Here is a 15,873-nt window from a genome sequence, read left to right on the forward strand (position 1 = left end):
AGGGATCCAAACCCATAGCCACCACTGTTACATTAGTGTTTTGGGTTTTGTTGTAGTTGCAGAGATTGCAGTAAACATTTTTACTGCTGAAATATATTGTTGTGTTTTTCTCTTTTCATCAGAATAACAGCAAAGTAAATGTTACAGAGTAAAATACTGACCTCCTTGAAGTCTACAGAACTTTTGCCACTAAGTCGAAGATGACAAACAATTCTACCCTTTTCATATAGTTGTGCATCTTTAATCCTAAAAGACATTAACAACTCATTAACAATGCCTGCTGTGCTAAATGACTGTTCCAGTAATAATTTTAATATATTTTAGGATTAATTACAAACTGATCAAGTATCAAAACAGAGTATATTCACCATTAGCGATAGCCAAACATATCAACCTTTACAAGAGTCCACATCCATCTTCAATATATTCAGTATTATATTAAAATTCAACTTGTTTACCTGTGAATTTGACTAATTTTAACAAAATTTAAGATTTCTATAAAAAGGTGACTGCATAAAAGTGACTACGGAACCAACTTTCAAAAAATTGCGCGACTTTCTCCAGTACAGTAAAAATCACAGAGAAGTTACATGTAAATTGTTAGATTAGGGCAACTGCATATTTTTAATCTTAAAGAAGCTAAGATACTAATGCTCCTGTGTTCTTGAACATGAGGAATAGGGGACTACAAAAAGTACTGAAACTGTCATAAAAATGACAGAAACAGGATATGCAGAAAAAGACAGGAGACCAAGATCATCCTCCTCAAGGCCTCATATCAAAGGCAGAATTTCTGGCAGTAATGAAAAAAAGCTTACAAATGGTATATAGATGGAAATAAATTTATTTAACTTCTATCTGCAGTAAAAGAGAGGTGATAAAGCGCAACGATTTAATCACACTGGTCCAGCACTAAAATATCTTATTTGCATGCAGATATCAGTTTGATGATGACAGAGAAACATTCTCTATCTTATTCCTCCTCCTCAAATATCAGATCTCCAAAAGAGGAAATGGGCTCTATTCAAACCTTCTAGGAAGGTTTCATATTTCATATTTCTTCTCATTTCAAGATCCTTTTCAGTGTGTTTCCAGGGTAAAAATCACAGGAAACAAAAAGTGATTTTATTTAAGACTGTTTTTCAACAATACTTCCCTAAATCATAGCTATTTCAAATAGTAATTATTTAATAGAGAACTTAAAATGAGCAAGAATTCCCCTTTTATTTATAATACATCCTAAAGTCTTCCACCTTCAGCTACAAAATGCTCTAAATTTAAGGGAGTATTTCTATAAAATAGAAATTGGCTTTCTGCAGGGAGGCATTTAAGAAAAAGAGGAAAAAAAGGAGGGAGGGCTGTACACAAATAGAATTTTAAAAATAAAGAGGAATACGGAGCTGAAATAATTTCACAAAGAACCCATTCTCACTGAAGTCAACCTGACTAATCACTACAATGAGACAATTTGTTCAAATCATCGTTTGTGTTAAAACAGACTAGCTTTTCTTGTCTCTGATAGTTCTCTTTTCTACATTCTTGCTGCTAAAAACTTTGACTGTTAACACTTTTCCTTCACAAACAAACCATAAAGCAATGCTAGCAAGCTATAGATCATGAATTATTTCTCACCTTCTGCCCAGGCATATACAGACATAATCTTTGTAATTGCAAGTCATCGAATATGATGTCATTCTGGTATTTTTAATATATTTGTCATGGAAGGCAACAATTCAAGTCCAAATAAATAGAGAAAAAACAAGTTATTATTCTGTCATTAAATAATTACAGCTTATTTTACTCCAGGTGACGTATCCAGGACGGTGATATTCCGAAGTAAGATTAGTCTTGCAAACTTGAAAAGTTTAAGAAACTTAAGAAACTTGTAGTTATTATAAAAGTCCAAGCACAGATGACGTGCTGGCTGCAGGCGTATCAGTATTTCAGTAAGTTAGCTTACACAGCACTTGCCGTTATAAAAGACATCTCCAAACCTTAAGTAACCTACATGCTCACTAGAAGTCTGATTGTACAGGTTAGGTAGGAAAAACAAAACAAAATCCGTTAATGTGTGAGGCCCTATCAATGCTTCCCAACAATCAAATAAGGTATTTTTCTGCCCACTTGCTCCAATCAATGGGAAAGACTTCTGCAGAGACATTCCAATTTAAACCTCTTTAACTATTAACTCAAAGCCTCCATCACGTTTCAATATAGAACATTTAAATAATCAGAGGAATTTCAGGTCCGTTAAAGGTGCAGTCAGGCATCAAAAGGGGTATACAGCTTAATCTGTTTTACTGCTGGTCCAACATTAATTTTCTCATTATTAATGGACGGGAAAACTCTTTTGTAGCCAAGGAAGCGTAATTATTTAAAATTTAGATGTGTTGCACTTCACAGCTCTCAGATGCTAAGCTGGCAGGAGTAACACTTTTAGAAAGCAGATCATTTATTTACCACATTTAGAGAAAAAAAAAAAAACAGAAAAATGGCACTTCTTTCTAACCTTTTATTATCTTATTTTAAAAGTTTCTCTCTGGCATCAAAATTACAGTAATCAACAACAACAACAAAGTACAAACTGAGTTTGATGTGCCATTTACTGGTTTCAGCAATGGAGTCAGAATCAGGGATCCAACACAGTATCATAATATTTGCTGCCACTCAGTAACTGTGTGACCTTGAGTGAATGACAGCTTCTCAGTCTTTAAATTTAACTAAAATTAGCTTTCAATCCCCAACAATACAAGCTTGAAGTTCTTATAGTTCATTTTCAACATACCCATCTTCTTCTCAACCTGTCCTGTTCTAATAAACTAGATTGAAATTGTAGCAATAGCTTTGAGTTCTGTTGCTTGTTTCCTTTACTGTTTGCAAACTTCTTTTCTAGCCCCTTCCCCTTGCATTGCTGGAATTATGCCACTATTCATTCAATCAACTACCACAGCTTGAAAAGTCTCCCACTTCTTGTACACCGAGAACTCCTTTCTTCCTCTCTAAACGTGTTTCTTTGGAATCTTTCTTACCATGAATAATCTTGCTCTTAACTCAATAACAATCAAGTGTTACTTCCTATATCTTTCCTGTCGTATGCAGAAGTTTTCTTCATCAAAACATTCATCCTGTTCTGAACTTGCAAGGTAGTTATATGAATTTACACTTCTGTATGATATTATATATATATGATATATTACTTAGTATGTATCAGAATGTACCTCCCCCATCCCACCAATTTGAAAGTTGTGCTACTGCCAAATTGAAGGTATATTTAGGTATTGCTACATTAATATTTTACTTATAGTATTTCCAGTTTGTTTTTAAGCGCTTGTACTGAAAAATATTGCATCTGTTATCCCCCTCCCAAAAAAATGATAAGAACATGACAGAATCCTGTTGCTGGCAAACACTTCTACGGATATATTTAAGATGTGGACAGAGAAGCTTTTATTGAAACGTGCTGTCCCAAGAGAAGACCACCACTAAGCTAACAAAATGTCCTTTCCAGAAGCTGTAAGTCTAGTTACTTGCCTTAACAAAATTGGTAATTGAAACACAACCTCTAAAAAACAACACCAACAAATAATACTGGATGATTCTCATCTTTCCTGGCTATCCACAGCCACCTACTGGATTTATGATTTTATGAAGATACATTTCTCGGCAATGAAGCCTTCCCTCCCCAGCATAACTGAGAAATGAGGCACAATTCTTACAGCAACAGTCATGACTGATTAAGATTTAAACTTCTAACAGGTGTGCAAGCTTCTGCTCTTAACCTGACTCCCAAAACAAATCCAAGTAATAGACACATTTATATGTATGCTCCCAGGAATAAGGAATGAGGAATAAGAACAAAGCACTGAAGCTCTGCTGCTCCTCAGCCCTAACCCTGTACTCAGCCCTTGATCAACAGCAAATGCAAAACCCTGAAACTGAGATCTCCTGCAGTCCTGTAATAAGTTACTGGCTTGTACTGTTACAGTTACTATGCAACTACGACTTTTTGAAGGAATTCATGTCAAAGGCTGTGCCAAACGCACAAGAGAATGGCAAAGGTGCGCAGGGGCTGGCAGGCCCCGCAGGGCCGGGAGCCCCTCGCACAAGGCCCCGGCGGAGGAGGCCACAGACACCCGCCACCATGCCAATTAGCACAGGTGGAAAGGAGGAATTAAGACCTAAGTACAATTTCCCATTTTGCCTGTCGCAGTAACTCAGCCCAACTTCCAAAATCCTTCGTGAGTGTGCATAGATGTGCTGCCATCCCTCAAAATCAAACTTGATATTTGAATATCAAGACTCTCAGAATTAGTGGACATATCTAAAATTTAGGGCTGCTTGCTCTAGCCTTTATAAATAATAGAAATGACCGATTTTTTTTTTGCAATTCACTTATTCATACATCTGCATCCTTAATACCTCATGACCCAGGAGCACTACAAAAATCAGTATGAAGCTCGCAAAGTGCTCTCCTGTGTGAAGGTTAAAAACAACTGGTAAGTATGGTAGTACTGCGAAGGTCTGATTCCTATTATCTTCAGCAAAAGATAGCCTGGGTCTGCCTCTCAGGATAAGCCAGAAATTGTTCTCTCCTTATGTAAGACTATCCCAATTCAATGGCACAGAAGAATACAGAAAATCAAAGGAAATGCAGCCACGTGATCAGTTGCCACAGTGGATAGCTGGCATCCCTCTAAATGCTCGTAAGGAATGGTGCCAGCTTTAAGAACAAAAATTAACTGTCTCAAATTTCTATAAGGGCTGAGAGGCGAGTATCTCAGCAACCTGGCAGAAACACAGCGTACTGCCTGGAAAAATGCTACCAGAGTTCAACTGGAGGCGGGGGATTTTACTTCAGACACCGAGGTTATTCACCCTGACACCCACTTACAGAACTGCTGCATGAATCCAACAGCCAGAAAGCGTGGAGATTTCTCAGCTTTATAAAGCACATTCTCTTCTTGCCTTACCGCCACTGACTCCACCGCAATCCTGACAGAGCTCACGCCGCCAGAACATACAAATTAACTGCAACAATCTACAAATGACATTTATACCTAAATTTTCAAATGAAACTCTCCTTCTGCATGTGCCACAGCGTACACCAGTGTAAAAGACAAGTAGGCTGTAACTTCCCTTCAGTCTTATGAAGTCATTAGTGTAAAAAAGTAAAAATAAAATTAAAAAAAAAAACACTAGAAAACCACTAGTGTTGCCTAGGAAGGAAGACAGCTCGGTATACGCTGAGTGCTTTCCTGCAGCACCCTCCCCTCCACTCGTGGGGCTGCTGCTAAAACCACGATCCCACACTGAATGTGTCAGGGAGAGCAGATGATATAAAACATACCTTCCTTTGCAAGCAAGAGAGGATCTGGCCCTTCCTCCCCTCTACAGGGAGGAGAGAACAAAACTTATTGACCCATGCATGAGATAAATGAACAGACTATCCATTAACTAGTGAATTGCACAGAATGAAATTATGTTAGAGACAATAAAATGAATATGACTTTAAAGTGTTCATTAAAACTGTCACCAACCATCCAAAATGTGACCTATAAACCACAGCTATCATTCATATCTCATACAAAAAGCTTGCCAAAAACCATCACCAACCTGTGCAATGATCAATAATTTTGACATTCAGTTAATTTTGTTTTTAATTGGAATACCTAGAATTGATTATAAAATATTTTCTAGATATGAAAAAAAAAAAACAGTTAAGTCTGGAAGCACATTTGTTAGCTAAAAATTTTAGTGTTGGAGAACATGCTTCATTCAGGTATCAGTGACAAAAATCTCCATAACTAGAAAGCACATTCTTAAGCAGTCAAAAACCAGACAGAAGCTTTACCACCATAAAATTTCCACTGAAAAATTTAATTTTATCAATATCTTCACTGTTTTTATTAAACACAAGATCTCAAACACGGAAAGTGAAATTACCGATTTATTAATTACACTTTAAGACACAATTCAACTTCCAATTCCCTTTTTGGTATCTCTAGGAAAAGGCAGCTTTGAGGTAAAATGCACACCTGTTTTAAATCTCGTCCCATCAATAACTCAAGTTAACCTAAAAAAGAACATTCACCTTTGTGCTTAAAATTTCTACATATCCTACAAAACGCTAATTTTATTGTTCTAAACCATAACAAATAAATAGAATCCATGTATTAGTGACAACACTGAATATAGATATTGAGAACTAAGTTCTTTTTTCGGATAATCTTAAAAATTCTGTCCCATGAGCCACATCAGGTAGGCAAAAAATTTTTGCCTGCCAAAAAAAAAACAAAACAAAAAAGGTACAGGCGATTAGAAAATAGGGGACTTCGTTGTTTCCAGGCCTGTTGATAACATTTGCAATAGCTAGATGGTTTAGACTCAAAGACTGAACCAACTGTTTCCTAGCATGTTTAACAGCCCAGCATAATTTAACTTCTTAATATTAAGAAGAAGGTGAAAAAAAAATATGTAACTTGGATCACTGTGTAATCTGTATTAAAACCCTTAACCTATGGAAATTCTAAAATCCAAATTATTTACCACTTACCCTCTTTAAAACCCTAGTAATGTATAACTATACATTCAAAACTATACATTCCTCATTTAAATAAAAAGTTAAGATAGAAAAAAAAAAGAGACTTTTAGCTTCACTGTTTATAAAACTTAATTCATCTTGGTCTGTCTATAAAATTTTCTGTTTTCCTAGAGGGTGGAAGGGAAACAGAATTTATCATGAAAAGTGCCTAATAGAATGGTAAATATAATGTAAAAACCTATCTGTCTGGAAGTGATTTCTGAAACACTGATCTTATTTCCTTCCTTACAGATTCTGCTTTTACTGCATTATCTATGACTTTACAGAACTTGCACAAGTGTGGACAACGATGTATTTAGCAACTAATATTCAGCTTTAGCACAAACAAGATGTCTATAATTTTCTTTTAAATGTGGTGGAGTAAAGATGATTTACTAAAATAAAACTACAGCCCTGTAGTCTCTAAAATTACTTTTAAAAGCATGTATAACAATTTCTATAGGATGAATAGACGTGTATAATTTACACACAAGTTGGTTTTAATTATCACAGTTCATAAAGGCCTTTATACCTTAGATCTGTCAAAATGAGCAGGCGAATTTTGTTAGTTTTTAACATGGTAAAAATCTATAAAAGGATCCTCCCTTTTGGCATTCTAAAACTAAGATCCTTTAAGTACGTCCAGTTTGCTGAAAGAACTCAAAAGCAGATTCCACGATGCTTATCAGCTTTGTGATTTACAGACATTATACTTTGAAAAGTCTCACCAATTGTGACTCTGTTTCAAGTCTGAAGGGACTACCTCACACCACCCATATCGAGTCTTGTCCAAATCACAGCACTAAGCCATAGTGCTCCCTGCCAACATCATAAATGCTGCCATTAAAATATTTGTTTTAATTCTGACCTCAGAGTCACAGCTAATAAACAAGAAAGGCAACGAGAAATTGAAAAACAAACTAAATGCAGCTGTTGGACTGGACGTTTCACAACTGTGTTTAACTGCATCCTTTAATTTCACTTCTATGAATAGAAGCCATACACCACAGATTGCATGCCAGCTAGTCAACCGAGCAGTATTTTCTTTTGAGCTCATTTTGCAGTGTTATTCCGTCATGTAAATTTCACTGTATTTTTAACTTTTCCTTCGAGATGTGGTCTGCAAACAATGACTAACTATTTGCTGGTGGTTTCTCATTAGAACATGTTTGAGCAATGGATAGCATTTGTATAATTTTTCCATAATCTTCCTCACATACAAGACGAAGAGAATTTTTTTGTGTACGTATAATACATGTTTGCCTGTGTGTCATCCGGAGCCCATTTAAGTACATCCAGTGACTGGATGATTAATGCTTTAGAAATGATGCATTACAAAATCCCATGGAAGAACTAGGTACAGGGGAGTGAAACACAAAGCTTTTGCCATTCTTCAGACTTCCCACAACTTACTCAGATACCTTTAAAAAAAAAAAGTATGTTATTTTATTACACATTTATAAAAATCAATGAAAGTAACTTGCTAGAATGCACGGGACTAGAAATACATATTAAGTAGAGAATGAGGAACTTGATCATACTTGAAAGAAATCCATTTAGAAAAGGTAAAAAAAAAAAAAGACCACATACTTTTAAAATTATAAACAAAAATGAAGAATCAGATGATTAAAAATTAGGACAGTATGAAAAAAAATTCCAATTCATTTTGGAATACATTCCTCATCAGAGAGGAAAATAATATGTATTTGCAAAAAAAAGTGCACGTTTTCGTATGTTTTTCAAATATGTAACCATCATCCTCTTCTCAGTTTTCAGCTTTGATACATAAGATTAAAAAAAAAAATCATAGACCTCCAAAACTAAATGCTTTCTTTCTTTTGGGGGTGGTACCGTATTTCCATTGGAAAAAAAAAAAAACACTTCTTTTGAACATGGAAATCCAAAATGCAAATAATATATAGAATTTTGGATTTGAGATGGCTTACAAAAAAATAATAGGCAGCAGGCCTAACCCCTCCCAGATCACAAATTTTGTCTCCAACTTTCAGTTTGGGATACTTGCATCCACAACTTCACTTGAGTCCGAAGACCTTACATGAAAGTAACACAATGAATGCTTTGGACCAGTATTAAAAGGAATAGCAAAAAAACCCAAAACATTGAAATGAAGCAGTATACAGAAATTTCCATAACAGCTCATGCCAGAGGTCTGCGCAGCCTGGTGTATTTATTGCCTTTAACAACAGTGACTAGCAATCATCTCAATGTCTACGATGGAAGAAGGAAGAAAGTGAATTACTTCTAATGGACTATGGCTGACATCAGAATTGGTGAGGTTTTTTCCTCCTTTATAAATTACAACATCTAATAATACAACATAATGAAAAACGAGGACGTTTGTATGGTTCCTTCAGTCTCCAGTCTAGACACTCTCTAGTTTAGACTAATCCAGTTTATCATTGAGCAGCTGATTCTAATTGGTAACATTTAATCCTTTCTCTTCCCTCTCCCCATTTCCTCTTCCCATTTTAGACCCTGCATACACTTACAATTCCTGGCAGACTATCATCAACACTTTAAAAGCTTGGAGGCTTCTCTGTAAACATCTCAAATTAAATAACCCCCTATAGCGTACTCCTTCCTTTTGTAAACTTCCAAAATTTAGACCATGGCACCTTCATCCAGAGTCTACATAATAAACTCTTCTCAATTTACATTATCTAGCAGACAGGATTCTTCTGTCATACTATAACAACTTTAGAACATTTAGAAAAACGTACCTTTTTTTAATACATATTATATATACATTAAAAAGTTTAAAGCCTCCTAATGACAAAATCTTGTTACTTTGACAGAAAAACATCTTCATAACCAAAGAAATTTTGTAAGAATTTTTATCCTGAGTACATTTTAAATATAATATTCAAGCACAATAAATACAAAGTTTAGTGTCAATATTGCTGTTTTATATTATATAAAAGAAAATTATTATTGGTTGTGCAGTTGTTATGGGTTGTACATAACTGATATTTTTAAAGTCTTACATTTCTAGCATGCAAAATGCCAAATCATCATTCCAAGAAACGGTGGACAGAATAAAGACTATGTTGTCCTGTACACCACGCTAACAGAGCACGTAATACGTTCATCCAAAATGGAAATCATGCAGATGACATTATTTGTAACTCTGTTTAGCTGACAACATCCTAGATTGTTTTTGTGTGGCCAAGGTCTATTAGCTGTAATCCCGTAAGCGACGGGCCTTGTTCCTGGACCTGAACTGAAGATACCTAGATTTTCTTTTTTTAAAAAAAAAAATCTGACAAAATCATCCAAATGAACTAAATGCTAACTAGCAAACTGTACTACATATTTGTGTGGACACTGTCCACAGTAAACTGGCCTTGAATTCATCCAAAATTAAATATTCAAGCTAAAATAAATCAAGGCACTGCTAGCACTAAGTAAAAGCATCCACACTGCAGCTTAATGTGATTTTCATTTAATAAGTGAATTAAAGTAACCATTCTTAGAGTCTCTTTGTAAGTATAAGCCTCTCGTTTCCAGTACATCAGCATACATGCCAGAGGTACATTAATAGAGTCCCCAGTCTATTAATACTACTACACTTCCTTGTATTACTTATTCTCATCTTGAAAGGTTTTAATAAAAGTCTCCCTAAAAGTTAGAAGCCTTCTTCCTTTGTTGAAAAATGAAAGAGTGGACACGGTGCTCTTAACCCTGTCTGCAGCAGCTGCTTTTCACAGACAAACACGAGCTAAATATTCTCAAAGCGCAGCTCATTTCCCTTGCAGCAGGTTCGGTATGCTCAGGAGATGAGGCTTTCTGGCAGGCCGCTGGGAACCAGCGCTGTAATCAAAAGGCTTTCAGTGACTGCCCTTCAGGAGGCTGCCGAGGGGCTGCCAGCCCCAGCGCCCTGCAGAAGATGCTGTGCGCTGAGCTGTGGGGCTTCTGCGGGATGTTGCGGCTGCGGGAGCCCCGTGCCGCCCCTCACCTGCCCCAGGGCCCCGTGGCTCCCTCCCCTCACGTGCCGCTGTCTTGCACAAACTGTGGCATGGGCCTTGCTTCATTGGAAGACGTGTGGTAAAAAATAAATACCATGTGCATGTATTACTTATTAAGCTAACAGCTGCTGCAAAATCAGAGGCCTTTTTCTCGTTAATATGCAGCATCTCTTCATGGCACTTGGCAGTGCTAAACTATTACTCTAATGACATTTATTTAATTTATTCCAAATTGGATGGATGTCTAAAAATCAGAACTCAAGTGCTTCAGAAGATGGACCTTATATCCATGTAAGTCATAAAAGCAACCACTGGTGTATGTGGCACAATGTAAATAAATCATAATTGTGACATGTAATAAAACACGCAGAAAAATGATGTCAGCTTCCTATGGAAGAAAGAGATTCCTGAAATACACATATTCTAATGATTAAAAAAGATAAAAAGAAAACATGTTAACAGTGCCAAGCCACCTGAGCTTGAAACCCGGGATCAGATTTATTAAGCACGTTTCCAAAACCAGCACAAGAATGCTATACAGGAAACGTGCCACTGGCCAGGAGAAACTGTCACCAAAGCTGACAACACAACTGGCAACAGACGCGATTCAGGGGGCGCACATCACAGTTTTTATTTTTACCACTAGAGTAAGTGTCAAGTCAGCATTTCGTCTCTGTTTACCGAAGATTCAGTCAGCAACAAATGGTAAAGGAACACCAATCCTTTCTCCCTTTTATTGAACTATTACATCCCTTACCTATTAAAGTGAAAAGCGTTAAGCAGACAGGCAATAGCAATGTATGCACGGACACCGTTTTTAGAAATTCCATAGGACTAAGGGATTTTGTCGATGAGATGCCTGGCCACAAATCTGGAGATGTACAAATCTTTCCCTCCATCCTGCCCCCCAAAAACAAAGCAACTCACTCCCACAGTAAATCATCACAACTTCTTTTTTTTTTTTTTTAACTAAGATTTTATGTATACAGGAAAAAAAGAGAGAATATATGAACTACCAGAAACTGCAGTTTTTCACCTTTATATTTTTTTTAAATGCTAAACGTGATTTGCTATATGTCTTAGTTGATTTTAGGGAGACTGTAAAAGTCTCAGTCTGACTCAGAAAAAGGCTTTTATTAACATAAGCGTCTGGAAGAGGTATAAAGGGACATGTTAGGCAGCATTAAAAAAAATATATATATGTACAGTGTCCCCTAAGTATACTCAGAAATGATATTTCAGAAGTTTATTACTTTATTATTCAACCAGATTTTCACAGCAGCCATAGATATAATACAGAAAAATAAAATGCTAATGATATGCCAAGTTTACTTTCTTTGAATGCCTCAAAAACAAAAAAGAAGAAAAAAATCATAATTTGCTTTGAATATAAACAAAAGATGGATGCAATGCCAAAAACGTCACTATAAAAATGTCTACAAACGCTGCGTAGAGACACCCCTGCTTGTTCTTTCATGATTTTGCCTCGTAATGCAGCTAATGTAAATGACTACATTTACAGCATGCTCTGGTTGCCAGTCAACTCAACTCAGGCGTCCACACAGATTATTTACCTTGCTGGAGAATAAAAACTACCCCTAATCCCCCACCCCCCCCAAAAAAAAGAAAAAGAGAGAGAAAGAGAGAGAAAAGAAAAAACCCATACCACCAAGAGTCCTGCCATGGTTTGCAAAAGGCCCCTAAAAACACACCTTGGACACTGTAAGTGCAGTAAAGGAATTCTTGTTGGTTTCTAAAAGAAAAATCAGGGGAACATATGACTTTGCCATTTACTGACATCAGTGATTCTCCTTTATTTTCTGTTGGATTTCCTTCCTACAGTGAAGCCACATATTACCTACCCCTTTACAGGAACTGCTCTCAGAACAATATCCATAAATTCTCTCATGTTATTTTATGACAATTGATTAACGTATCCCTAGCAAGCACGTTGTTCAGTACGAAAACATACATCAGAAACCTCCACAATGTACCTTACTAGTAATTGATACTTTCCAAATACTGTTCGAAGTGGCTGTGGTATTCAGTTCTATTGCGTTACTACACAAAAATCACACCTATCCATCCTCCATGCCCACTGAACTGAAGTGCTTTCCAGCATCAGTGGTGGGTTTGTTTTAATTTGAGTAAAACCAAAACAAACTGAACAAAAAAAAAAAAAACTCTAAGCTTTTACAGACCTGAAGAACTTGTGGGCCTTTGAGATGAGTCACGATGAAATTAAGCTATTAGATCAGACAGAGAGAATGAAGGAGTTGACTGAAACAGATCACTGTTCGCCTTTTTGGCAAAAGTTTACTATTGCCATGTTCTATTGCAGCATCGCAGACAGCACTTCAAATTACGAGTAGAAGTGGTTTTTCAGTAGAGCCAGCCAACAGAAGACGACTGTATCAAAAGCCACGTCTTGTTTTGTTCTGCTCTGTAATGAAATCAGCTGATTGGCAATACACCACTGCATAATGGATTAAACTGATGTTACTTCCAATACTGGCTTCAAATAAAATTCTGCCTGGATGCTAAGGAAAGAATCCAGGATACATTGTTAAGTGCTGCTTTCATACTGTAAGCAGCTGAGGTAATACTTTTCAACTGTTTTGATATTGAATATCAGAACATGTGGTATGATTCAATACCTTGCTGTGAGTCATCCCTTCAGCAAATATCTCTTAACATACATTATTTGCAAGCTGTCAAAAATAACACGGATTGGAAAAAGCATTTTCTCCTTAAGTATCTTATGCATCATCAGGTAGCATCATAAACAAAGGATCTTGGTTTTAGCACCTGAGTAAACCAGAAGAACTGGATTATGATACAAGTAATCCATAATATGAAAATATATCCTTCAAATAAAAAAAAAAGTCATTTTGCTTTTGCATAAACATTCTGTTTCCCTTACGTTTACACAATCATAAAATTGTCTTAAGAAGGCATTTAATTAATATCTATAAAGCATTCTAATTTAATCAGCTATATTTATTTTGCTTAATTAGCATTACTCAACTCTAGGTATGACCTTTCTACCAGAATACAACACAAAAATAATGCTATTCTGGAATTGACATAGGTGATTCTCACTTAAATGCACAGAGTTCCACAAAAGAATCTCTTAAGTAACAGAAGAAAATCCAACCAGACGAGAATACAGTTTTTTATGTCAAAAACTCACAGTGAAAATGCTGTGAACTGCACACAACTACTAAAGAGTTCTGACATAACAGATGGGATGTCAGAATAAGACCAACTGGTCACTGAAAGTGAAAACAAATGACAGACATGTAACTTTAATTCTTTGAAATGTGACTTCATCTCCATGATCTCCATGGCATTTGCTACATTTCAGAAATCATTAATTTAGGCAAGAGGAAGCTGTTGATTCCCTGGTCAGTTCACTGACTACTACTGCAATCAAACAAAACGTTTTTTGCTGTATTAAGATAGGATAATAAACATGTTAATTGTCAAATGAAAAAGTTTTATTAACATATGAGATCTCTGTTGCCCAGTTATTCTTCACTGAGAGGAATATATATATTTTTTGATGAGTTTCTTGAAGGTATTTTCAGCTTATATTTGATTTCACTCAGAAGAAAGAGGGTACAATTGCAAGCTCTTCATCAACAAAACACATAATGTTACTTTAAGTTACTTTAAAAACCAGTGCCAGTGAAATGACTCATAGTATGGACTCATTTATGGAGGGGTACCATTTAATAAATGTGCTGATCCTCTGGATACCTGTATATCAGAACATCTGGATAGCTGGCTAGCAGGATATGCAACAGAATAGATCTCCTTAGTACTTCTGCTACACGCAAATAGGTAGACTCACATAGGCCTTAGCGTAACAGCTGCTTAAGTCTGAAATTCCTAGAAGATTCAGATTAACCAGTGTATGACATTCAACACTTAACAGAACAGGTAAGAAGATACAATAGCAGTAAGTGTATGTTTGCATATGCAACGGTATTTGCAATTCCTTCAAAGCACTGGAACACATGCCTATATATATATATATATATATGTATATATATAATTTTTTTTTAAAACACTATCCCATTAAAGAGTAAAGTAACTTACCACTAGGGTTAAAAGCCATGCAGCAAATAGGCTTTTCATGTGCAGGGAAGTGGGCCACAATACCATCACTATCTGAGTCCTCACTGACAAGTACCTGCAGAATATTAATGGAGACAGAGGAAGGTTAGGAAATACACTTAAATGAAAGTATCCAATTATTGATACAGTATTTGTTTTATAGGATAGACACAGCAGAATGAATTAAAAATGTAACTGCAGGTGAACTGAGCATAATCTTCCGTACATTTTTCAGATAGTGAGGGAGAAACATTCAGCAGTGCAGAGGGCTGGTGTAAGCACACTGGAGAGCGCACACAATTCCTGTACCCCCAACAAGCAATGATTTTCTCTAGGCAATGCAATACCTCAAGTAATAAACAGAAAAGCAATAGGTAGCAAAGAGGTTTTTTGTTTGTTTGTTTTTTGTTGTTTTTTTTAAAGGAGTATTTAACCAATACATTAGCTTCTTTTTTTTTTTTTTTTTTTTTTGCAAGGAGTCAGACAAGTAGAAAAAAGGACCATAAACAGCCAAAGTAGTATGGATTTTGCTTTCCACCCTTTACATATACAGGAATACTACACCTTGCATCCTGCTAGTAAGTGGCGATGGACCTGAGGGAGCTGGATTTCCAAACGCCACAAGAAGTGCTCAGTGTGTATGAATGCAGCTGTTACAAAACAGGCAGCTAACAGGAATTTTCTCCATCTTGAAATTTCCTCAATGGACATTAAATGACAAAGGTCTGAGATCAAAGTCCCTTAAAGAAATCATGCTGTTTTAAAATATCTTCTTATGAACTAAAAAGCAATTAAAAGGTAGGACAGAGTTTTCATAACACAAGGAAATTAACAGAAAAAGGAAGTTTCTGGGCTGAGATCTGGGTGCAGATCTGTAGAGAGGGACAAAGGATGTTTTTTTTAGCAGAAAGATATTTGAAGTTAATGAAACTAATGGGGCCAGTCAAAAGTACAGCTGACTACGAAGCCCTGCAAGAGAACTTCCAAAGGGACACAGCTGGACTAGAAAAGGGCAGCAGGGATGGTCAGAGGCAGGCGGTAACTGCTGGTCAGCCTGCTAAACCCTACCCTTCCCCTTTAGAAACGAGAAAGCAGCAGGCATGGCAGAGGTCTACATTGTGAGAGGAGTGAACAGAGAATAAATTTTCTTATTTTATCCAATACCTAAGGAATAAAGTACACAAA

The 15,873-nt window shown here is 36.3% G+C and overlaps 1 protein-coding gene across 1 annotated transcript in view; it reads right to left on the bottom strand.

Moving 5' to 3' along the window:
* The window catches only part of BCAS3 (BCAS3 microtubule associated cell migration factor), a 357,048-nt gene that overhangs the window by 260,489 nt on the left and 80,686 nt on the right, over window positions 1-15,873 (bottom strand). The window contains 1 exon segment of the mRNA XM_040532922.1: window positions 14,671-14,764. Coding sequence (XP_040388856.1) covers window positions 14,671-14,764 — 94 coding nt within the window.

The sequence above is a fragment of the Cygnus olor genome, chromosome 20, assembly GCF_009769625.2.
Source record: "Cygnus olor isolate bCygOlo1 chromosome 20, bCygOlo1.pri.v2, whole genome shotgun sequence".
Lineage (NCBI taxonomy): Eukaryota > Metazoa > Chordata > Aves > Anseriformes > Anatidae > Cygnus > Cygnus olor.